This window comes from Bos javanicus, chromosome 11 (assembly GCF_032452875.1).
Source record: "Bos javanicus breed banteng chromosome 11, ARS-OSU_banteng_1.0, whole genome shotgun sequence".
NCBI lineage: Eukaryota > Metazoa > Chordata > Mammalia > Artiodactyla > Bovidae > Bos > Bos javanicus.
In genome coordinates, this window is record NC_083878.1 from 73,932,393 (window position 1) to 73,956,717 (window position 24,325).

Here is a 24,325-nt window from a genome sequence, read left to right on the forward strand (position 1 = left end):
GGGGGGGTGGTGGGCAGGGTGTGGAGGGAGAGAGAGAGAGTGTGTGTGTGTACATACGTATGTATGTATTTATTTTCTTTGTGGGGAGGCACCTCTGCTCAGGAGGAGGGAGCATGAAATGGCTGAAAGTGCACCTGGAGGCTCCAGAGGAGGAATGGAGTCTTGACCTGCAGATGTTAGTGCTGGGAATGGAGGTGCTGCTGTACTTTTACACTCCTCCCCACCCCAACCCCAACCTTGCACCTTGCAAACAGGAAAAATGAGACATCGAAGGCAGACCTAGAATGACCCAGGGGACCCAAGTACTTGGCCAGGAAGTGATTTTCTAAGCCTGAACTCCTCACACCACACTAAGGCACCACTCTATCCACTGGCAGTGTGAAGAGGAGACGCCCCCCGCTTCTCGCCCCCCCACCCCAAGTTCTATTCTGGAGCGCTCCCGGTTTTGTGCGGGCGCTTTCTGTCCCTCTGTGTGCTTTGAATTTTCCTACAGCTTCCTGGACCTCTCCGCTCATTTGTAAGCTTTTCCTTTTTTCTTTTTGGTTGCGCTGCGGAGAGACTCACTTTTAACAACTTTCTCCTGGCTGTCCCAGACGGTCCGAAAGCTCCTCTCTCCTTTCGTCTGCGCTCCCGGTTCTCGGGGCGCTTGCAGCTTACCTCCGCAGCTGGAGCGCAGCCCCTTCCCTCCCGACCCCCGTCCTTCCCTCCCCGCGCGGTTCGCGGGCTCCGCGCCGGGTTCGGGCCGAGTTCGGGGTGGGGGCAGGGGCAAGGAAGGCCGAGCGGTGGGATGGGGCCGGCGCCGCCTCCAGCCTGGCTTGGGCGGGGCCCCAGGAATGGGCGGAGGCCCAGCCGCGCCCCCAGGCCCCAGCGCCGGCCCGCGCCCCTCGGACCGGAGGAGAGGGGCTGGCCCACTGCCAGCGTCTGAGAGCCGGCCCCCTCCCCCGGCCCGCTCGCAGCCAACCAGGCACTCCAGCGGGGCCCACGTGACCTGGAGTTCTAGACAAAGAAAATGTTCAATCCCTCCCCCCCACCTCCCCCCTCCCCCTCTCTCTGGCCCCCTCCGCCCCCCAGCCCCATCGCCCCCTTCCCCTCCCCCCAGACGGGCAGCTACTTACAGAGCTTGAGGGCCGGGGCTCACACCTGAGCTGGACCACCGAGGGGCTGCACCTGGCCTTATGGGTAGGTTCCTGGACGGAGCCCTGGGGAAACTGGGGGCGGGGAGGCGGCAGGGGCCGGTGGGAGGATCTCTGGGCCTGCAGCCCTCTGGGTTGAGAAGAGTCAAGTCTGTCTCCCCGGCCCGCGGGAGCTGGCTGCCCTGCCTGGCCTGAGTTCTGGAGATGCTGAGTTACTGTCGTCCCACCCACTCTCTGCTCAGGAGCCCCAAGCCCCACTCCTCCCTGCTCTCAGGTGGGATCTGGTGGCTCCGGGGCCAGGAAGAGCAGCCCTGGCCTGAGCCTGGGGCAGTGGTCAGCGAAGGCTGGGGGGCAGACTCCGGCCCGTGGAGTTGGGCTGAAGGCAGCGGTTTTGCTGAACTGGCTGGCAGATGGGTTGTTGGGGTTTCCTGGCTGACCTGTGTTCCTGGATAATGGACCACGCTGTCCTCAGGCCGTGCCAACCTTGTGGACTCCCAAGAGGGATGGTCTCCTCTCCTGTGTGTTCCTTGAAGCCACCGTTAGGCCACCAGAAAGAAGTGGTGTTGGAGTGGGAGGGAGCAGTGCGACCCTGACACGAGGCTGTGGGGTGGCCTTATGCCGGCTTGGGATGGCAGAGGCACCAGGAACAGCCCCGGGTCTGCTGCCCCAGCGGGCGTCCGCCTGAGTCTCTGGACCTCTGACCTTTGGCATGGGAAGCAGCCTGAGTCCAGAGGGAGGTGGAGGCGGGACAGCTGCCCGAAGACATGGGACTGGACAGGAAGGCCTTGCCTCCACCAGAGTGGAGTTGCCAGTGGCTCTCCAGGCTGAACAAACTCCAGGCCAAGTGGCCTCCTGGGCAGCCCGTAGTGGAGCTGCAGTGGTGTCTTCATCCTGCCCAGTCTCTTGGCTACTCTGGCCTGGGACCTTCTGAACTGAGGTGGCGGGGAGGTGTGTAGGAGTTGTTAGCCCCAGAGCCCAAGCCCAGAGTTAATTAACCCTTATTTCTCCTATTGTCTGCCCAAGGAGGAGGGTTGGCACAAACGTGGAAGCCCGGCCCTCTCTCACTGCCCTAGGCAAGTCTATTCTAATGAGCCCCTCCCCCACTCAGCCACCCTCTCGCCCCTTCTTCCCCTTTCCTCTTGCCTCCTGCTGCTAACCCACCCCCCCCCCTTCTTCCTTCCCCCACTCCTGCTGGCCGGGTCCTGTTGGAGGCCCCTTCCTCCTCCTCTGCTTGCCAGACCATGCTGGATGCGTGTTCTCCTGCACCTACTGGGTTGGGGGCGCTTAACAGCCATCAGCAGCATCCTCTGACAAGCTGGGGGAAGTTGTGGGGGAAGAAGAATGTTCAGGAACTTGCTTTGGAGGGGGTGAGAAGAGAGACAAAGGGGCTGAGGGGGAGTCAGGAGGGTGGTGGCAGGCACGACTCCCTTCTAGACAAGGGGATGCGGAGGGGGGTGCCCGGCGAGCCCCCCTCAATGCTGCTGGCTGTAGATCCTCTGCCAGCTGCACACCTTGTTCTGGCTGAGGGGGCCGTCACCCCTGGAAACTGGGGCTTTGGGTCATCCAAGGCAGCACCCTGGTGTAGATCAGCATCCGTGCCTGAAGTTCACAGAGGCGTGCGCGGTGGAGGGAAGGGAGCAGAGATGGCGAGGCACACTTGTATCTGAGCACATCTGGTACTGGGATAGTGCTGCTGCAGCTGACAATTCTAGAGAAGCCTTCTCCCCCCAGAACTTGAGTGCACACCTAGACACACCTTCCTGTAGGGGAGGAGGAGGTAGATAATTGATTTAGGTTGGAGTGGGGCTGGGGAGGGAGGGGCAGTAACCCTGCATTCTCCTGGCCCCTGGTCTCCAAGGGCTCATTCTTCCAGCTGTTCCTGCTTTGGGGGCAAAGGATGCTTTATCCTACTGTAGAATTAGAGTTAGAGAAAGAACTAGGACTTCCACCCTCAGGTTTTAGGAATTGCTGCAAGAAGCAGGTTTGGTTTGTGGCTGGGAGGCAAAGACTTGAAGATAGAACAAAATAAAATGAATCTAAGAGACAGTAGACCCTTGAGCTGTTCTTAACCTGGGACCTGGGGATCCGTGGACAGGCTTCAGAGAGTCCTTAGAATTCCTGGTACATGCATAAATCATATTTTTAAACCAGTCAGAAAAGGTTAACAGCAATCCTTGAGTTCAAACTCCTTTTTTAGGTGGAGCAACTCAAGGGACTGCTCCAAAGTCAGCTATTAATTAGTAGCAAGGCTAAGACAGGAATGTAAATGCTGTGACTTCCAGCTTGGAGGTCTTGTACTCCAGGTAATCTTGAGGATGGGTTTGTATTCACAGCTCTGAACTCTCGGGGAAAGTGTTATTTTGATGATGGGATTTTTTCCCCCCTTGAATCTGGTTTGCTGAAAATGGGGGCAGAGCCTTGAAGTTTGAGGGCCACGTGTCCTAGATTCGATAGTTGGGCTGAGGTTAGGTGGAATGCCCCTCAGAGCTAACTGTCAGGTATTTCATCCTCTGTAGGGTGATGGGAGGGCTTCCCTGGTGGCTCAGTTTTAAAGAACCCTCCTGCCAATGCAGGAGATGCAAGAGACGTGGGTTTGATCCCTGGGTTGGGAACATCCCCATGGAGAAGGAAATGGCACCCCCACGCCATCATTCTTGCCTGGGAAATCCCATGGAGAGAGGATTCTGGTGGGCTACAGTCCATGAGGTCGCAAAGAGTCAGACACCACTTAGCGACTAAACAACAAGGGCAATGGGAATCCTGGAGCAGGTTTTGAAAAGGAATGGGCCTGCGGGTCACAGCTTGAGAGAGGAGCATGAAGCAGTGAAAGGATCGAGGCTGTTCAGATTGGGCGAATCCCTGGGTTTGTCAGTGGGATGGCAGAGAGGATGCCTGGCTGTACTGTGGACTCCCTAAATAACTGTTGAAAGAATGAATATATTGATGGATCGGAAAGGTGCACATAGAAAGAAGGCGTAGAATCTGGTGAGCAAGTATGTTAGATATAATCCAGAGAACTCCAGGATGGCGTGTGAGCAGGAGAGCAGGCAAGCTCTTCTGGGTCTTGTGGTGGTGGTTGAGCAGATGGGAAAAGAACGGAGCACTCTGAACACAAAATAGTGATTTCATTGTTAGGCATCACAGCAAAACTAGAACTGTGTGGAAGCCAAGACCAGGAATAGAAGGGGTCGACTGCCCAGGAAAACTGTGGAGAAAAGGACAAGAGGATCTTTTTCTAGATTGGGGAGTAAGAGAAGAAAGGATGGAGCCAAGGTCTGTGCCTAATCTTAGGTGCATGGTTGGTATCTAAACAAAATACTCTCTGAATATAATTGATGCATATCAGAGGGTGGGCAACTGATGATGCTGACCATTGAGGAAGATTAGTTGAGGGCGGAAGATTTCCTAAGAGGCAGAAGAGAAGGCTGGAATTGAGCCAAGTGATTGAGTTCACCTCTCAACTGCAAATCTTTCTGTTTTCCACGGTGAGCCCGTTGAGTTGATGAAGGAACTCCTGTCTCTAGCCCCTGACCTTTTGTCATGATCTCCAGACCATGGAGAGATAGAGAAGTGCCCCTTGAGTATCAGATCAAGGTAACTTCTGTTCCTTATTTCCCCAGGCTGAGAAGAAAGCCAAGGTGATCGCAGTAATGAATGCTGTTGAAGAAAACCAGGGGTCCACCGAGTCTCAGAAGGTGGAGGAGGCCAGTCCTCCCGCTGTGCAGCAGCCCACCGACCCTGCGTCCCCCACAGTGGCCACCACGCCTGAGCCCGTGGGCGCCGATGCTGGGGACAAGAATGCCACCAAAGCAGCTGACGATGAACCGGAGTACGAGGTGAGCCGCTGGCTTCTTCACCCACCTCGTCCGGCTCCTCCTGTCCTGCTCTCTCTACCTGACCCCACGTCTCTTGGTCTCTCCAGTCTTGCTCTGTCCATTCCGATGGAGCTCCCTCCCGGCTGTCGTGACCCTCAGACGTCCAGGGCTGGGGTGCTGTGGGGGGAAGCAGGGTGGCAGGGCCTTGTGACCACCCTGTAATGACTTCTGCTCCTTGGGGCTCCAGGACGGCCGGGGCTTTGGCATTGGGGAGCTGGTGTGGGGGAAACTGCGGGGCTTCTCCTGGTGGCCAGGCCGCATTGTGTCTTGGTGGATGACGGGCCGGAGCCGAGCAGCGGAAGGCACTCGTTGGGTCATGTGGTTCGGAGACGGCAAGTTCTCAGTGGTGAGTCCGGGGTTCAGTGGTGGCCTGGGAGGTGGGGATGGGAAGGGGTCTTGGTCCCAGGGTCTCTGGTTTCAGCTGGGGGCATGGTTGGAGTGGGATCATAGGAGAGGGAGCTGTGTTCATCCCCACTCTGCGAATGTGTGGTTGGAAAAGTCCCCAGAGGTAATTAGGTTGCACTTGGAGAGCTCGGCTGCCTTCCAGGACCCTTAACCCAGCATGCCCTTCCACCTGCATCAGGTCCTCCCCGCATCTGGGGCTGGACTCTTCCTTTGCATTCTGTGATTACTTACTGGTGCATCCGGTCCTCTCGAGGGCAGAGGCGGGTCTTCCTGTCCCCCACCCCCACCATGCCAGGCATGTGGTGGGTGCTCGATGAGCTTGGGAAGAGGTGCAAACGAGGCGGGTTGTGCCTCCAGGTGTGTGTGGAGAAGCTGATGCCGCTGAGCTCCTTCTGCAGTGCTTTCCACCAGGCCACCTACAACAAGCAGCCCATGTACCGCAAGGCTATCTACGAGGTCCTGCAGGTGAGTGCTCTTCCAAGGGGCTCAGCGGCGGGCGGGGGCGGGGGCGGGCTCCATCTGGGGGTTAGAGCCCAGGGTTAGGCTTGGGCAGAGGGTCCACTTGCGAGGCCCTTTGGCCTCCTCTCCTCACTTGCCCCCTTTCTGCACCTTCTCCCGCCTCTTGCCTGAGCCCACCTTCGCTACTCTCCTGACAGCCTACCCCACACGTGTTGCCCCCAGGTGGCCAGCAGCCGAGCGGGGAAGCTGTTTCCAATGTGCCATGACAGCGACGAGAGCGACACTGCCAAGGCCGTGGAGGTGCAGAACAAACAGATGATCGAGTGGGCCCTGGGAGGGTTCCAGCCCTCTGGCCCCAAGGGCCTGGAGCCCCCAGAAGGTACATGCAGGTGCACCAGCAACTCTGCGCCTGGGCTGGGGGAGCCATGCTTGGAGGGAGGGGGGCCTACAAGGTCTCTCTCCCATCACAGTGGCTCATGGGAATGCTACCGTCCCCGTCTCCCTGGGGTCAGGGTAGGGACAGGGCTGCTCTGGGACTCCGAATGACCTGTTCCCCATTGGCTTGCGGGCCCCAGAGAGTTGGGAGTAGGAACAAGTTAGGGACCAGGCTGTACCCCCTTGTTGTTGTAGGCAGATGTACAGGGGAGGGAGCTGGGGTTCCTTGTCAGCGGTAACCGTGGTCTCCTCACCTGCTTCCCTGATCCAGAGGAGAAGAACCCCTACAAAGAAGTTTACACAGACATGTGGGTTGAACCCGAGGCAGCTGCCTATGCGCCGCCCCCACCAGCCAAAAAGCCCCGAAAGAGCACAACGGAGAAGCCTAAGGTCAAGGAGATCATTGATGAACGCACAAGAGGTAGTGGGCCTGCCTGTGGAGGGAGTGGCCCCTGGAGGGCGTGGTGGGGTGAGGCCGGCATTCAGAGGGGCGGGCGTGGCCCTTGAGGGCCCCTCTAATGCCGCGCTCTCCTCCCCTCCCAGAGCGGCTGGTGTACGAGGTACGGCAGAAGTGCCGGAACATCGAGGGTGAGTCCTGAGGGGCTGCCGGGTGTTGACTCTGGGAAGTCAGTTATCTGTTGTCCACGGGCCAGGCATGAGGGGCCGTGGGGTGGATATGAGGCCCACAGGGGGTGGCTGGCACAGAGCAGTAAGGTACCAGGGAACGTCCGCTGTCGTGGGCCAGGGGTACTTAGAGATGGCTCTGTCCTGTACCTCCCACCGCCTCCAGCCTGCTCGGCACACACCTGCCTTCCCAGTGCTACAATCTTCCCTGTCAGTGTTAGGGGCTAGTCATTAGGGTTGTTGGTCAGAGAAAGCGGCCTCTCTTGGATTTGCATGCGTGCTCAGTCGCTTTAGTCCTGTCCAACTCTTTGCAACCCCCTGGACTGTAGTCTGCCAAGGTCCTCTGTCCATGGGATTCTCCAGGCAAGAATACTGGAGTGGTTGCTGTGATCTCCTCCAGAGGATCTTCCCGACCCAAGAATTGAAGCCACATCTCCTGCATTGCAGGCGGATTCTTTACATGGGGCTTCCTGGTGGCTCAGAGGGTAAAGCGTCTGCCTGCAACGCGGGAGACCCGGGTTCGATCCCTGAGTCAGGAAGATCCCCTGGAGAAGAAAATGGCAACCCACTCTAGTACTCTTGCCTGGAAAATCCCATGGACAGAGGAGCCTGGTAGGCTACAGTCCATGGGGTCACAAAGAGTCGGACACGACTGAGTGACTTCATTTACTTAAGTACTTCCGCTTTACACCTAAGCCACCAGGGAAGCCTGGATTTGAGCTTGGCCCTTTTACCTTTTCTCCACCTTCTCTCATCTGATGGTCATTAGTGCCTCCCATGTCTGTCTCCCTTTGCCAAGTGATGGTGTGTCCAGCTCGGGGCCCTCAGGGCTGGGAAGGATGGGATCAGGGTCCCAGGCCCTAAGGACTGGCTGCTCAGGGACATCTCCAGAGTGACCCGGGGTCGGGCCTGTTCTCGCAGGCAGGCGTTTGTCCTCATAGCATGCCTTTCCTGGAAGGCAGCATCGCTGCTCTGGGAGATGATAGGCTCCTGGGGTGGGGCCACATGCCTCCCTGTTCCACGGGGCCCCTCCCGGACGCCTTCCTGCCTTCTTTTCTGGAGCCAGGCTTTGGCCCCAGGTGGGAGGAGGCCCCTTCAATGACACTCTGCTTCCGCTGTTCCCCAGACATCTGCATCTCTTGTGGGAGCCTCAACGTCACCTTGGAACACCCTCTCTTCATCGGAGGAATGTGCCAAAACTGCAAGGTAGGGCACGCCCAGCAGAGACGAGGCCCTGGGCTGACCACACCTGGTCTCTGGGCTATAGCACGTGTGGTAGCTATAAGGGTGACTTTGAGGTTTGCTCTTGATGCAGAGTCCTGATAAAATGGACCCTGGGGGTTCAAGTGTCTGACCTGCTGTTGCTTTTCCTCTGAGAGATCTTGCCCCACCTTCTAAGGCCTGGTTCTCGTCCCCAGATGCGTGCTCACAATGTCACAGTCACTAGTGTGAAGTGGGGGCAGGACAGGTCGTTGAGTTAGGGTTAGGGTGCCTCTCCCCACTGCGTCCACTGCAGTGGGTGGGGAGACATGGCGTCCCCTTCCCAGCTCTGTGGTCTGGGCGGAACCCTGACTGGATGGGTGGCAGGGTCGTGTCTCCAGGGCTGTGTGGAGGTTCCAAGGCGAGAGCCCAGAGGCTGGGTTCACCGCCTGCCTTTGCACTGGCTGGCCTGGGTGCTGCCCATTGGTCTCTGAGCCTCCACGCTGCTCCCTAGAACTGCTTCCTGGAATGCGCGTACCAGTACGATGACGATGGCTATCAGTCCTACTGCACCATCTGCTGCGGGGGGCGCGAGGTGCTCATGTGTGGGAACAACAATTGCTGCAGGTGAGGCCCTGCCCCGAATGCGGTGCACTCCTTGCCTGGCACCCAGGCTTTCACTGCCTGTCCTGCCCAGGGCTGCAGCCACAGCCACGCTCCATCCTGACCTGGGGGTGAGCGTCCCCTCTGCTCCACTGTGCTTCCTTCCAGGTGCTTTTGCGTGGAATGTGTGGATCTCTTGGTGGGGCCAGGGGCTGCGCAGGCAGCCATCAAAGAAGACCCCTGGAACTGCTACATGTGCGGGCACAAGGGCACCTACGGGCTGCTGCGGCGGCGGGACGATTGGCCGTCTCGGCTCCAGATGTTCTTCGCCAACAACCATGACCAGGAATTCGTGAGTGCTGGGTGCTGGGTGGAGGGCGGCTCTTTTCACCCCCAACCTGCCAGAGCCAGAGGGCAGACTCTGCCAAAGCGAGAGCACTGGATTGAGGTCCTGAGCACTGTGTAGCCACGCCTGCGCTGCCAGCCAGGGGTGTGGGGGTCTGGAAGGCCCAAGTGCTCACAGTTGGCAGAGGCCTGCCCCAGGTGTGGGTCTGCAGTACATTCCTGGATGCTCACCTGGCCTGTTGTGCTGGCTGCTAGGATCCTCCGAAGGTTTACCCACCTGTCCCAGCTGAGAAGAGGAAGCCCATCCGGGTGCTGTCTCTATTCGATGGAATTGCTACAGGTGAGAGTGGTTGGCATCTTGGTCCTAGGACATGGGAGCTGAGCTCAGAGGACTGTGGATATGTCACTCTGGCAAAACAGGGTGACAGTTAATATTACAGCTGTTAAAATGTTAGCCTAAGGAGGAAACTCTTGTGTTCAGTGAGAAGTTGAAAATGAGTGGTAAACCAGCATGTTCAGTGGGCATTCCCTTAAATGGGCAGGGCTAGGGGGCTCTTCAGCAGAAAATGGAGCAGTTGTTGGTCAGAGATTATTGAAGATTTTCACAAAACCTCAAAGGACAGACTTGGCCACCAAAGTAAAAACATAGACAGTCCTGTTGTGCTTTGATTATAAGTCACAGTGAAAAACAAACTGTAAACAAAAGAGTCTAAAGAATATTTAAATTGCCCATAATCATATAATTAGTGTTTTGGTATATGTCATTTTACATTTTTAGATTTTAGATTTTTTTGGGGGCTTGTATGTTTATATAATATGTAGATATTAAAATGCATAGTGTTATAACTTGCCATTTCATTTATAGTGTTATGAGTTGTTTTTCACATAACCAATATAGGACTATGTTATTTGTAAATGCTACATAGGATTCCTTGGAGTGGAAGTACCATAATTTAATAAACCCCTATTGGGTGGTTTACTTTTTTCCTGATTCTTCTGGGCAGTGCCGTAACAAGCATTCTCATACGTGCGTCTTTATATACGTAACCCATTAACTGTGTAGCCAGTTTTTAATTTCATGTGGTTCTTAACCTGAGTCCTGACATCCACTCCTCTGCCCTGCCCCCAGGCTGAGGCTTTTCAGTCTTTAGGAAAGAACAGTCCTCCTCAGAACTTGTCCTAGGACCAGAGGGAGATGGGAAGGCTGGGCCCAGAGACCTTGGCCAGAGGGTGGGGCTGGTCCCCCGGACGGATGTGTGTCTTCTGTACCTAGCTCAGTGCTGTTTGTGTGAACCTAGAGGAGTTCATGTACAGCTTTGGTTTCCCAGGCTAGAATCTGGAAGCCTCCTTAAGCAGCGTTACATTGCAAGAGGCTGGGCAGGCTCCTTGTAGGGAGGTCTGCTGGGAGCAGATCTGTTGGGAGCAGTGGGGGATCACAGGGTCTCCTGAAGCTCTCAGGGTCTGTTCTGAATGGTGGTCTGTTCCAGCCAGCATTTGTGGAAGGGTCCTGGTCAGGAGGTGTGAATACTGGTTAGCTCAGGAGGAAGCACATTTAATGAGACCACCCACTCTGCCTTGAAGACCCAAGAGAAGGGCTGGATCAGGCATGCGTGGTGTTCTGAGGTGGAGAGGGTGCCCGAGTGCTGGGGGCTCACAGAGGCAGGAAGGCCATCCTGGGGGCCATGGAATAGGGTGGGCATCAGTGAAACCATTTAAGAGCAGGGGGCGTTTATGTTGAGTGTTGTTGGATGGCTGAATTGCAGCCTGATGTTAAGGGCCAGGGAAGGACACGTGTATAGAAATAGCAAAGGAAAGCCCACTCCAGAGTCAGCTGTTGTTCTCCCCTGGTTCCAGAAAGCCCTGGAATGTCCTGTCTGGAATGTTTTCTGAATAGACCCAATTAGGCATGAGACAGCCTCAACGGTAACAGCCTCAGTGTCTTTGTTACTGATAAGTCCAACTGACCCGGAAGTTTCTGGGCAGCCTTCTGGGCAGGGTGGGGCTTGGGCTTGACTCTGACTCACGTGTCTGGCTTGCCGCAGGGACCCCCTGTGAAGACCAGGGTGCCGGGCAGGTGACCCAGTGACTGCTTTTTGCTGGCTGGTACAGGGCTTCTGGTGCTGAAGGACTTGGGCATTCAGGTGGACCGCTACATCGCCTCCGAGGTGTGTGAGGACTCCATCACGGTGGGCATGGTGCGGCACCAGGGAAAGATCATGTACGTCGGGGACGTCCGCAGCGTTACACAGAAGCATGTACGTCAGCGTCGCAGTCCGCCCCTTTCTCCACGTCACTCAGCTCCTGGGCCCGCCCCTTCACGGCACTCAGCTCCTGGACCCGCCCCTTTACCTGACTCAGCCCCTGGGCTTGCCCCCTTTTGCAGTCACTGAGCTCCTGGGCCGGCGCCCACTGCTCTCATCTTCCTCTCCCCGCTTGAACTCTCCCTCCTTCTCTTCCATCTCCCTCTTTTGTCTCAAGAGGCTGGGCAGGTTCTGCTGGGACTTGGGGGGCCAGGCCTTAGGGCTTGGGCTCCTCCCTGGCTGGTTTCTGGGCCCCTTTGAGTGAAGCGTTGTGGGTTACAGTAGGTTCCCGTCCTCCGGGTACTGCTAGCCACAGCTTCACCAGCCTGCATTTTGTCGCGGTAGTGGGGTCTGGTGGGGTCCTCTGTGAGTGGCCCCTTGCCTTTCCGGGTAAACATGTAGACCTTGAATCCCAGACCCTGAAGGGCATTGGAAGGGTTCAGAGGGCACAGGGCCCTTTTCATCTGGTACAGCCCGAACTCCTGTCCCTGCGTGGCTGTTTTCCTTGCTGGCCTCCTAGATGTCAAGTTCAATCCCTTCACTTTACTATCTGGAAAACTGGGCCCAGAGAGCCTCGGTAACTTGCCCATGGGTGGAAAGAGAGAGATTGTGTATGTGTGTGTAGACAGCATACAAGCATCTGGGTCTCTTCTCTCCCAAGCGAAGTACTTTTTTTTGCCAACTTCACAGATCATTTCTCTCTTCCTTTCCGCCTCTGTCCCCGGACATCAGGCCCATCACATTACCTTTATCCTCCCAGATCCAGGAATGGGGCCCGTTCGATCTGGTGATTGGGGGCAGTCCCTGCAACGATCTCTCCATCGTCAACCCCGCCCGCAAGGGACTCTACGGTAGGTGCATCGTCGCCCCTCTGCCTCCTGAGCTGGCGCTTCCGCACATCGGTTTCCTCTTTGGATATTTCTGCCCTGGGACGGCTACTCCCAACGACCCTGCCCTCCCCGTGCCCGAGCCACACCACTGTCTCCTGCAGACAGCCCCAGCTGATGGCTTTCTCTTCCGACCTCTCAGAGGGCACTGGCCGGCTCTTCTTTGAGTTCTACCGCCTCCTGCATGATGCGCGGCCCAAGGAGGGAGATGACCGCCCCTTCTTCTGGCTCTTTGAGAATGTGGTGGCCATGGGCGTTAGTGACAAGAGGGACATCTCGCGATTTCTCGAGGTATAGCCAGCACCCTTGGTTTGGCCAGCTCACTAATGGCTTCTACCTTGGACTGCTGCTTTATCCCTATCTCATCTGCATTGTGGAGCTGGGGACTGGGAACTTCTGCTTTGCAAGGGGCCCGTTGGGAAGCTCTGGGCTTCCCAAGTAGGCAAGGAGGAAGCCCACCCCAGTAGAAGCCGTGGTCTCACTCTTAAGAGGTGGTATATCAGCGTGGCCTCAGTGCTTGGAGGACCTGACTGTCATAAACAAGGTGGAGTGCCAGACTCCTTGGCTTGGAGGTCTATGTGGTGTTTCCCTGGGGAAACCTTTTGAGATGCCAGAATCAATTTTCCCAACTAGGATGGTTTGTTCTCACTCCCAGGCACCATGATGGGTGCTTTATGCCACCTGGGAAGAAAACATGGTTTATCTCAGTTTTTACTTCACGTAATGTGGGTCCCAACTTGGCTGAGCCCAGTTTGGGCCTGTGCAGAGGGTTTCTGGGCCAGAGCCCTTCTCTGGCTGAGCAGTCTGTGTGCCCAAGTCTTGGGGTCAGACCCCTCAAGCTGGTGTTGACTGTGTTGGAGCAGGCGTCTGTTTGGCTCACTATCTGGACATGCAGTAAAGACTTCCAAACTTGTTGGAAGGTACTTTCCCAAAGCCTCCAGGTTAGCTGGAGCTGTGTGGTCCAACGAGGTGGACATCTGCCACATGTGGCGATTAAACTGACTTTAAGATTCCCCAGTCACACCAGCCTCCTCAAATACCCAACCATCAGCATCTGGTGGGCCAGTGGCTACTACATGGAACAGTGCAGGTAGAACATCTCCATCTTGGCAGTGTGGACCATGTGTGGGTCTAGAATGTTCCCATGGGAGCATGTGGAATGTAGCTGAGTTTGATTCTGGCTTTTCCAGGGAGCTTCAGGCTGTCAGTGTGGCCTCCTGAGAAAGAAGTGAGAGCCTTTGAGGCTTTAAACTAACAAGTTTCCTGGCACACTATAATATTTGTCTCTCTCCTGTTTTATAGTCCAACCCTGTGATGATTGATGCCAAAGAAGTGTCAGCTGCGCACAGGGCCCGCTACTTCTGGGGGAACCTTCCTGGTATGAACAGGTTGGTGAGAGCTCTGTGCCCGGGTGGCCATGGGTGGGTGTCTGCAGGCAGGATGATGGCACGAGGGGTGGCCAGCCTCCCCTGCAGACCAGCTTGCTGCTCTGCCAAGTTCTTTGTCTTTCCTTTTCCTTGAGGAAGAAGGGGAGTCAGGGTGTAGAAAATAACTTGGCTAAGAATCGAAAAACTAGTGGTCCCAGATAGGACCCTTAAAAAGCACACTCTTGACACAGAAGGCCATATATCGTGCTACTGAGTTACAGGGTTGGTTCTCCTGTACTGGTGATGAGTCAGCTGGTCCTTAGTTTCCTGAGGTAAAGCCATGGAGGATGTGTTTGGGAATGGGAAAGAGTGGTGCCCGCCGCTGGGCCATACTGGCTCCAGAGACAGCGTCTTGAAACAGCAGCCACCACACAGCTTAGAGCATCCTGCTCCACTTACTGTTCACACACATTGTTGGCATCAAGTCCTTTTTTTGGGAAGATGCTCTTTGTGTAGGTTGCACAGAGATGTTAATGTCCAGGAATGAAGAAAACTTATTTCTTCAGTGTAATAGTCATATTATAAAAAGACCTATGAGAAGAAACCACCAGGTTTCTCCCCCGGTGGCTCAGAAGGTAAAGCATCTACCTCCAACACAGGAGACCCAGGTTCGGTCTCTGGGTCGGGAAGATCCTCTGGAGAAGGAAATGGCAACCCACTCCAGTACTCTTGCCTGGAAAATCCATGAACGGAGGATCCTGGCAGGCTACAGTCCATGGGGTTGCAAAGAGTCGGACACGACTGAGCCAACTTCACTCACTTTATGAGGAGAAAATAATTCTGGTTGAGAGTTAGCAGTTCAGAAGCAGAGGGAGACTCCCCCAGTCATGATAATATATTACAAAGAGAAGTATTTTCCAGACTGTTTTAAGTTTGGTTTTTTAAAAATGATTTTAATTGGAGGATAATCACACTATTGTGATTTTTGCCATGTATCAGCATGAATCGGCCATAGGCTTACATGTGTCCCCTCCCTCCCGAACTGCCTCCCACCCCTACCCCAAGTGTGGATTTTAAATCTCCATGGTTTCCTTATAAATTAAGATGAACCATTTAACCTGACCTCAGTCATCTACTATGCTTCTCTGCCAATAGCGGGAGGTTTTAGGAACTTCCCAGTCTCAGACCCATTTGGCAAAGCTCCTGTCTTTCTTGAGGGCTTGTGGCTCGGAAGGAGGTGGGTCAGTGGGCAGCTGACCTGAAAACTGTCTTGTTGTCCCCCTCACCTTCCCAGGATGTCTGCATGTTGGATAAAGTGGATTGGCTTATGTAGTCTAGTATTTTTATAGGGTCACTAAGTCGTCGTCTCCTGACAGACCTTGGGCCTGTGGGGTTTTTCTTAGCTGCTTCTTCCAAGCCTAAAATTTTAGAACTCTGAGCTTCCAGGAGGAGCGGAGGTACTGCAGGGGACGGAGTACAAGCACAAAGGGACAAAGTACAGAGTGTGTGTGTGTGTGTGTGTCGGTGGGTGTGCATGCACATGTGCACATAAACAGAGCGGAGTTTGGAGGTGCAGTTTGACCGTGGGTCCTGGCTGGTGGACCACTGTGTAAAACCTCTAGTAAGTAATCCTAAATGTCAGAAAAGGCCATCACCTAAAGTGATACTTAGTGATCTGGTCTGCCTTCTGAGACGTGACACGTTGAGTGTCACGGAATTTTAGTCTTCTGGGGACTGTGCAGAATTTAAATTCTTGTTAACTGTACATGCAAGTACAGTTTGATGAGTGTCATCCACTGTACACACCTGTAACCATCACCATAGTCGAAATACAGAACATTCTGTCATGCCAAAGCTTGCTTTGTGATGAGTACTTTTCAGATGCAGTCTATTTTTAGGGAACAGGTTTAAAAATAATTGGGTGTTTTCCTTTCTTGGCAGGCAGGCGTTACCTGTTTATTTGTAGTTTGGGACCACTTTTGAGTTTACCTTAAAGGATTTGGTGCTTGATGGCCCTGTGTCCGTGAGTGGCCACAGTGTCTGTGCCTGTGTTTGGGGGAGTTTGATGGGGGTTCTTTACTTTTCCATGTGAATCAGATGGCTGCTGGGTCAGTGCCGAGAGTGCATCCCTGCCATTCTCCTGGTTTCGGTCGTTACCCTCTCTCTCCTGCCTCCTAGGCCATTGGCATCCACTGTGAATGATAAGCTGGAGCTGCAGGAGTGTCTGGAGCACGGCCGAATAGCCAAGGTTAGCCCCAGCATCAAAGCCCTCTGCTAGGGGTAAGGAGAAGGGCAGGATGCGCTGGAGCAGCACCAGGGCTGTGTGCTGCCTGCGGAGGATGCAACTCAGGGGGTTGCAGTTGGTCAGAGGGGGAGGGTCCGGGGAAAAGCCTGAAGGGCAGGGGAAGAGGTTGGAATCCTTGCTGCTTGCAACCGTTCCTTGCTGAGCGTCACCCTGCTGGTCCCGTGGGAGGCAGACGCTAAGGAGTCTTGGCCAAGATTCCTGGGCTTTTGAATTACCAGGCCAGGATCATCATTGCATGAGCCTTCAGAGCAGATTCTCCTATGATGTGGCAGTTCATTTCTCTGGAGAAATCTCCTGGGACTGCTGGCACCTCAGGGGTGTCTTTGCACCCCTGGGTAATTTGACATCCTTTTGCCTGCAAATCATTACTCCTGGGAAGAAAAACAGTTCTTAGAAGACTTGGGAAGGATGGTGACTCAAGCTGCTGTTTCTCTAGTCCTTGGCCAGCAGGACTGGAGTGAGGACGGCCCGGTGCCCTCTGTGTAGGAGGAAGAGCAGGGCAACCCTGGCCCCTGGATGGAGCAGGCCGTGTAGGCTTTGGACGTGGCAGTTGCTGTCAGCTGCAGATGAGTGCTCATCTCCCGTTTCCTCTCCCATCTTCTAGTTCAGCAAAGTGAGGACCATTACTACTAGGTCGAACTCCATAAAGCAGGGCAAAGACCAGCATTTCCCCGTCTTCATGAATGAGAAAGAGGACATCTTATGGTGCACTGAAATGGAAAGGTACCCACTCTTTGTGCTGGTGGGGGGGTGGGATCCCGGCCTCTGTGCCAGGCTCAGATCCCCTGCAGACATCGTGTGAGCAGTGGGTTTGTTTTCCCAGGCATTTCCCAACATGGCTGATGCCTGGGGAGGACTCTGCATTGTGAGGCTGGGCTAAAGTGGGGGGCATCTAGGAATCTGTCCCTGGAGCCTTGGCTCCCAGCAGTCCTGCTCAACTCCAAGGAGACACTGCAGCTGCAGAAGCTTTCCTGCTTCACACTGCTCATGTTAGGTTCTTTGTAGACCAAGACAGCATGGGAGCAGATGGGCCTTAGAGCCTCAGTGCCCTCATTTGTGCAGACTGGACTCAAGTCCTCATTCTTGGGGTAACTGCGATTTAGCCAAACAGAGACGTTTAACACACAAGCAGAGCAAGCCGGAACTCCTGACGTCAGGCATGAGTTGGGAGTCCTTGCAGAGTTTTCTGTCCTCTAGGGGTGGGCGTGGGAAGATACAGGGATGTATATTTATTACAGACTTGAGATGCCCATTGTGGATCTCAGTCTCAGGTTAAGCGTGTCCTGGATGTGTTTTTCACAAACACTGACTTTGTGTCTGGATTTCCTGTGTGGGTCAGTGGTAAAGAATCCACCTGCCAATGCAGGAAACGTGGGTGATGCAGGTTTGATCCCTGAGTTGGGGTGATCCCCTGAAGGAGGAAATGGCCACCCACTCAGCCTGTGAAATCTTGCCTGTGAAATCCCATAGACAGAGGAGTCTGGTGAGCTATATACAGTCCATGGGGTTTGCAGAGTCAGACACAACTGAGTACACACACAAGTTTGTTTCTGCTGTGTGGTAAATCTCTCAGCAGTCATCATCTTAACCTGCCTTCAGACCCATAGAAAGTAGCCAGGCACCTGAGACTTGAATTGGTTATCACAGACACAGGATCGCCCCAGGCCGGCGCTGACCCCTGCCCCTCTCTGCCTTTTCTCCCCAGGGTGTTTGGCTTCCCTGTCCACTATACCGACGTCTCCAACATGAGCCGCTTGGCGAGGCAGAGACTGCTGGGCCGGTCGTGGAGCGTGCCGGTCATCCGCCACCTCTTCGCTCCGCTGAAGGAATATTTTGCTTGTGTGTAAGGGACGTGAGGGCAAACCGAGGTAGTGACACAAGGTTAAACAAACAAACAAAAAACACAAAACACAACAAAACACCAACAACGTGAGGATGGAGAGAAGTATCAGCACCCAGAAGAGAAAAAGGAATTTAAAACAAAACAAACAAACCCCACAGAGGCGGAAATTCCGGAGGGCTTTGCCTTGCAAAAAGGGTTGGACATCATCTCCTGATTTTTCAATGTTAATCTTCAGTCCTATTTAAAAACAAAACCAAGCTCCCTCCCCACCCCCACTACCCCTTTTTTTTCTGGTCAAACCTTTTGTTTTCTACTCTTTTCAGAGGGGTTTTCTGTTTGTTTGGGTTTTTGTTTCTTGCTGTGACTGAAACAAGAGGGTTTATTGCAGCAAAAAAAAAAAAAAAATCAGTAACAAAAAATAGTAACCATACCTTGCAGAGGAAAGATGGGAGAGAAGGAAAAAAGGAAATTCTATAGAAATCTATATATTGGGTTTTTTTTTTTTTTTTTTTTTTACTATATATCTTTTTTTTTGTTGTTGTCTCTAGCCTGATCAGATAGGAGCACAAGCAGGGGACAGAAAACAGACACTCAGGTGGCAGAGTCCCCTTCCAGCCACTGAGCTGTCTTGCCAGCACCATTCCTGGTCATGCAGATCACAACCCAGCTAGCAGCAGAGAGACGAGAACACCACACAAGACCCTTTTATACAGTATTCAGGTGCCTACCACACAGGAAACCTTGAAGAAAATCAGTTTCTAGAAGCCGCTGTTACCTCTTGTTTACAGTTTATATATATATGATAGAAATGAGATATATATATAAAAGGTACTGTTAACTACTGTACAACCCGACTTCATAATGGTGCTTTACAACAGCGAGATGAGTAAAAACATCAGCTTCCACGTTGCCTTATGTGCAAAGGGTTTTAACCAAGGATGGAGAAAGGGAGACAGCTTGGAGGTGAACCGTTTCCGTGGTGGGGTTTTTGATTTCCCCTTGGTGTTTAACAAGGTGTGAAGGAGCATTTGGGAACAGCGTTCTCCCGCTTCTCCCTGCCAAAAAAAGGGGGTGAGATTCGGTGGTCGGGACCGTGGAAAGCTGAGAGTGGGATCCATCCAGGCTCACGCAATAACCTTTTGATTTTTTTCAAAAAGGAGATTCCCTCAGCAGGATGGCAGAATGAGGGGTCTTCATTCCCAATTTCTCACATTAGCCGAATTGAGGGCTTCTTGCGGTGGGATCAGAAAAAAATCCAGGGTGCGGGCAGGTGACAGTTCACACCCCACCTGGAGCAAATAAAAAAACATACAAAACGTACTGGTGCTCTCCTGTCTAAGTCGCTTTTTGTGTGTTCTTTTATGAGGCCCCCGCCATCCACCCTCTGTGCACAAGGCGGCTTCCGGCCCCTGGAATGTGATGTTTTTGGTCATCTCCAAAGGCTGCAGTTTTATACTGGGAGGCTGATGACACCTTTTGTTATAATTATTCTTATGGTTCTGGTTATAATTACGTTTGTTTTCAGATTTTCTTTTAAGAAAACAAAAACCCAACCCCCCCTCCCTTTAGGTTTCAAACCAAGGTGCGGGGAGCAGGGTGCTTTGAAGTTAGTGGTGGCCCTGGTGCCCTGGCTCCCCACCCCTCGGGCCAGGTGGGCCACCAGGCGTGGCGGGCAACAGCTGAGCGGCCGGGGGGTGTCCCTAAGGCCGGCCTTCCGGGCGTATCCCTCTTCTCTTCTGCTTCCCTCCTCTCAAGTCACGTGTGTCAGGGCTGGAGGGAGGACCAGGCCCCTCTCTCCTCGCGTGTGTGATCGGAGTGGTGTGTATTTTTTTTCTAGTACTTGGTCTGATGAAAGCTGTGCTCTTACCTCGAGTCGGCAGCACCTGGAGCCCCAAGTGCACGACACTTGGTTCCGCTTCCCACCGAGGCAGGCGGCCTGGCGTTGGCGGTAGGCAGGGATGGCGTGGGTGGCTCCAGGGTGAGGGCCCAACGGGCAGACGCCTGCCTGAATAGATGGGGTGTAGATATGTGGCATATAGAGATATATATTTTATAATGGGAGGGGGGAATGGCACCTCCTGGGACTGGCAGGGCTGGGAGGTGTGCTTTCAAGCACATGGTCCCATGTTCGCATCCCTAGAAAGATAGGGCCTATGGTGATAGGCTCTATATAAATACATAGATAGGGTCATGTATAAGAAATATTATGTCGTGGGGAGTGGGGTAAGGAGGCTCAGAAGGCTGAGTCTCGGGCCCCACTGCAGATAAGCCCCACACCAATCAATCAGTCCCACACGCACACACAGGAACATGTTTCTATACCGATGCATAACAAATGCACGTGCACACACACACACACACACACACACACACACAGCCAGGGAGCTCCCAGTGCTCTTCTCCCCAGGATTCAGGACTTTGCGGAGTCGGCCCTGCAGCTCTTTACCTCTGTTGCCCTGTTTGCAGGTAGACTGTCAATCCCAGAAGTTGCTAGGTGCTGAAGACAGGAAAAGGAGGAGGTTTTCTTTTAGCAGGTGCTCTCCTCTAGCAGGTAGCGTTCTATCTCTTTTGCCCCTGGTGATGTCAAAAGATTCTTCTGTTAGCAACCTGTGACACTGACCTGCAACCCTAGGCACCAGTCAAGTCAGCCCTCAGCTCCCCCTACTTATTCTCCCCCGTCCAAAGTGAATCTGACGTCCAGGGCTGTCTTGGCCAGGGGGCTTCCATTGGAAAGAAATGGGACAGCGAACCTCATCATTGGAATAAAGCAAATTAGTAATTGGTTAAAAAAAAAAAATTAACCAAGCTTTGAATCCTTTGCTCATTGCTCAGGAGTAAGCTCACAGCTGGTGGCCATGGTCTCCCACTCCTTTTAGGGGGTGCTTAGTCCCACACCCCAAGCTACTCATTTCCTTGTCAGATTGGTTTTTACAGCTCTGTGCGGTGATGGCAGGTGGTGATGGTGGGCTCCCCCGGGGCTGGAGCAGCTGGTGGCGGGGTGGGGGGTTCCCTCTGCCCCTCCCTCATTGGAGTCTGTACCCAACTGTGGTGCTCACCCTGCTCCCCTCCATCTCCAGCCAGGCTCCATCTTCCCGCCCGGAGCCCACCAGCACGACTCTGGAGGGCGGGGGAGGAGGGCTGCACAGACAGTCCAAGGTGCTCCCTCCCCTGGCGGCCGATGCTAAGGTCTTCCCAGCATGTGTCCGGACTGTCTCTTCCTCTGCGGACCTTCGGGCTCTCCTAGGCCATGTGTCTGCTGCTGTGTGCAGGAGTTTGCTTTTCCCAGTGGCCCAAGTTCCATCCAGGGAGCTTGCATGGGGAAGAAACTTGGTAGCCAAGGATGTGGCAAGCCTTGAGGGGTCAGCATAGGCGAGCCAGCTTGCTTGTTGTGGCTGATCCTTGTTCCTCCTGGTCTGGCAACCTGACTTGGCTAGAGGCCCCGTTGCAGGGATGAGCATTAACAATCGCCAGCTTTTTTTCCAGCCACACCCGGGGGCTTGGTGCCACAGTAGAACTTGGCAGGTCCCAAGGGGACCTTGGGAATGTGCCAACTTGGCCAGGCTGGGGTGCTCTTCACAATCTCCTTCCAACCCCCGGGGTGCTTCTGGGGATACGTTCTAAAGGAGAGCTGTGCTTGGACAGACCTAGTCAAGGTTGTGCGTGGATTAAGGTGGGGGATCATTGGTAGACGCAGTGCAGTGGGAGAAACCAGGAAGGCCTTTGGAAAATTCTGGAGCATGTTCTTGGTGGAGTTTTGTTTCTCTTGAGCAGGCTCATTTACAAATTCTTGGAAAGGAGGGTTTCCAGGGACTTAGGGTGGTACCCCCTACTTATTGCAGGTGCCAAGGAGAGTGTGGTGCCAAAGAGATCTGTGGCTCTGGGCTGGGGGGACTGGCTGGGGTCACAGAGCTGGGGATTGCCTGCCCAAGGAGGAAGCTGGTCCTCGGCCATAAGCTGCTGTACTCGGGGGGCCTCGAGCTAGTTGGTGCTGACCCCCTTCCCTGGGGACCAGCCAAAGTGTGTAGGCTGGGCAGCTGGGGGTGAAGGCTGGTGGGGTCTTGGAGTCAGTGGACAGCCACCTGGGTGTGCCACTGTCCGTTTGTCTTTCTAGACCCCAGAACCTTCCTGCTGTTGAACTTTCTAGAAAGACTTCCCAAAAGAGTACAGGGGGCCACTTTGCATTTGAGATGGGCCTGGGAGAGGTTGGCTGGCGAAGGTGCCTGTGTGGGTTTTTGATGAGTTTGTAGGACACGGATGGGGACAGGCTGACCCAGCAGGAAGGAAGGCCAGTGGACATTGAACTAGTCTCCCCCTACTTCCCGAGCAACTGGCAATTCTGGGGAAAGCCCGATGGAAATAGCCCACCATCTCCAGCACCGGATGGTGTACAACAGGAGCAAGGAAAGGATTCTTTCAGCAGAGCCATCCAGGGAGTAGGCTTAGTCTTCATCTCACTGATGACGTAAGTTATATAAAAAGTGGGTCTCGGAGGCGGTTTTGAATTCCTGTTGTCCTGCCTGGTGCAGAGATGCTGTGGCAGTGGTGTCTTTAAGAGGTGTCATTTTCAGGGAACTTGCAGGGTTAGGGCCATGGGACCTGCCTGGCACCGCGATCTGATCTGACGAGAGCTGGTTGTTACTTGTGGTCAGCAGAGCCCAGATGCTGGTGAGAACTGGGTTTCTAGCTAGGCCCTGTTTTGATCCTGGGAGATGAGGAATCTGAATTTGTCATCGGGCAGGGTCTAGTCTGGATGCTTCCAGCACTTGTGGTCAGAGATGACACTGGAGTTTTCCTGCTCTCTCTTCCTCCACCTCTGGAGGGATGGTGTGGAGCTGGAATGGCTCCCCCTCCCCGGCTGTCCCCTGCTGGGGCAAGGATTAACCATAAGTGTTTGGAGGATCTAAGAGGAAAGAGGATAGGTTTATATCAAGAATGGACTCCACTATTCTAGCAGAAGCTCTTGGATCTTTACGTTTTGGTAAAGGAAGGCTGGGGTCTTTAGGATGTGAGGTCAACCCCTCTTGCACTGTGTGTTCCAGAGACCCGGCTGAGCAGGCCTTTGGTTGGCCACCTCCTGTTTACTGCTGGCCCTCGATAGTGGAGTCCAGGGGAGAGGGACAGACAAGCAGGTCAGAAGCAGTGAGGACAAGGATGGAAAGTCCTTGGCTGGTCGTGACTGGCTAAATTGCCCTGGCGGAAGCCCCCAGATTCCTGTAACCCCCCTAACTGGAAAACTCCCCTGAGGGGCATGGGAGGGTGGCTTTCTCAACCTCCAGTCTCATGGCCTCCAGCCCTGGGCCCGAGAACATGAGCAGGGATCCGAAAGCATCACCTGAGTCCCATTTCACTTCACAGACTGATTTGGTAGCACAGCCCTAGAATCCAACCAACCACAAAAATACCGAAATTCCTTAGAATACGCAGAGGGAGGAGGTGACTCAACAAGGTGCTAAAACATTTTATTAAAAATATATATTGTTAAATTAAGTCTGCTGTCTGGACAATGACTGTTTGTTTTGTTTTCTTGTAGTGGAGTTTAAAAGAGACTATTATTTTACTCTGATATATTATTATTAAAAAGGCATTTTAACTTTGTACTTGAAAACTAAATGAACGATTTCATGTGTTTTAGCTGAGGCATTGAAGTAGCGGGTGCTTACTTATTTGTGGGAAATCATGTATTCATACTGAAGAATAAACTCCGTAGCTGATTTGGTAATAACTTTTACTGTTACAGACGATTTCGCTTTGACCCCGGCGGGAGAACACTTTGACTGCACATTCCACGCAGCTAAATGCAGGACTTACTCCCCGACCCTTCCCTTCCCGGTCCTCTTTCCTTTTTCTTCAGTTCTTCTTCTGACTCTCTGTTGTTGTTGTTGTTGTTGTTTTTCTTCCTGGTTCCAGCATCCTTTCACCACTGTATTTTTTTTTTTTTTTTTTTAGGGTTGCTTCTCTATTTATTGACAATAATAATGTACATTTCACAGTCTGGTTCTGGGACATCGGGGAGGGGGTGTGATAAGGCCCCGCGTGGGTCCCCACCGCCACGCCCCCGTGTCCTGTTGTATCTCTGTGTAAGTGATGCTCGTGACATAGCTGTTATGAAATAATTATAAAGAGGTCAGTGCGTACAGCAGATGTAGAAAGTCTGTCAATTCCGCCTTCATCACATTTTTTTTTTTGTGCCCAGAAGAATATAATAAAGCTCCTTTCTAATGTACTTGTGCTGGAGAACACTTGAATAAATGGACTGTTTTTGTGCAAAAAGAAAAACGGAAAAAGCACCGTAATAATGTCCTTTTGTCTTGCGTCTCCTTCCCCCTGACATGACTGTTCTCAGCCTTCCCCAGAGAGGTTTAAGTGCCCCAATCGGGAGGTCCTAGCTTTGGGTTTCGACAATGCAGTTCCTCCCTTTAAGACATCACCTGCATGAACATTCGATAAGGATTGTAAACCAGATGCAAAAAAGGGTGGTTTGATTGACTGGAAGGTCAAAGATCAGTTAGTGAGGCGCAGTTGCTAGAAAAGCAAATTCTGTCCA

The 24,325-nt window shown here is 53.6% G+C and overlaps 1 protein-coding gene across 15 annotated transcripts in view; it reads left to right on the forward strand.

Moving 5' to 3' along the window:
- The window catches only part of DNMT3A (DNA methyltransferase 3 alpha), a 102,334-nt gene extending 78,269 nt beyond the window's left edge, over positions 1-24,065 (forward strand). For 8 of the 15 annotated variants that reach the window (XM_061433095.1, XM_061433093.1, XM_061433094.1 and 5 more), the window contains 19 exons: positions 4,754-4,969; positions 5,196-5,354; positions 5,771-5,878; positions 6,095-6,251; positions 6,579-6,728; positions 6,851-6,895; positions 8,058-8,137; positions 8,646-8,758; positions 8,903-9,086; positions 9,335-9,419; positions 11,189-11,334; positions 12,140-12,230; positions 12,409-12,557; positions 13,569-13,654; positions 15,812-15,881; positions 16,543-16,661; positions 17,644-17,781; positions 19,619-19,729; positions 23,519-24,065. In XM_061433095.1, coding sequence (XP_061289079.1) covers positions 4,754-4,969; positions 5,196-5,354; positions 5,771-5,878; positions 6,095-6,251; positions 6,579-6,728; positions 6,851-6,895; positions 8,058-8,137; positions 8,646-8,758; positions 8,903-9,086; positions 9,335-9,419; positions 11,189-11,334; positions 12,140-12,230; positions 12,409-12,557; positions 13,569-13,654; positions 15,812-15,881; positions 16,543-16,661; positions 17,644-17,781; positions 19,619-19,729; positions 23,519-23,555 — 2,244 coding nt within the window. In that variant the 3' untranslated portion in view covers positions 23,556-24,065. Of the gene's footprint in view, positions 1-1,076; positions 1,180-2,952; positions 3,957-4,753; positions 4,970-5,195; positions 5,355-5,770; positions 5,879-6,094; positions 6,252-6,578; positions 6,729-6,850; positions 6,896-8,057; positions 8,138-8,645; positions 8,759-8,902; positions 9,087-9,334; positions 9,420-11,188; positions 11,335-12,139; positions 12,231-12,408; positions 12,558-13,568; positions 13,655-15,811; positions 15,882-16,542; positions 16,662-17,643 lie in introns of those variants that run through there. The other 7 variants (XM_061433099.1, XM_061433098.1, XM_061433106.1 and 4 more) reach the window with 6 other exon arrangements.
- Positions 24,066-24,325: the final 260 nt, after the last annotated feature.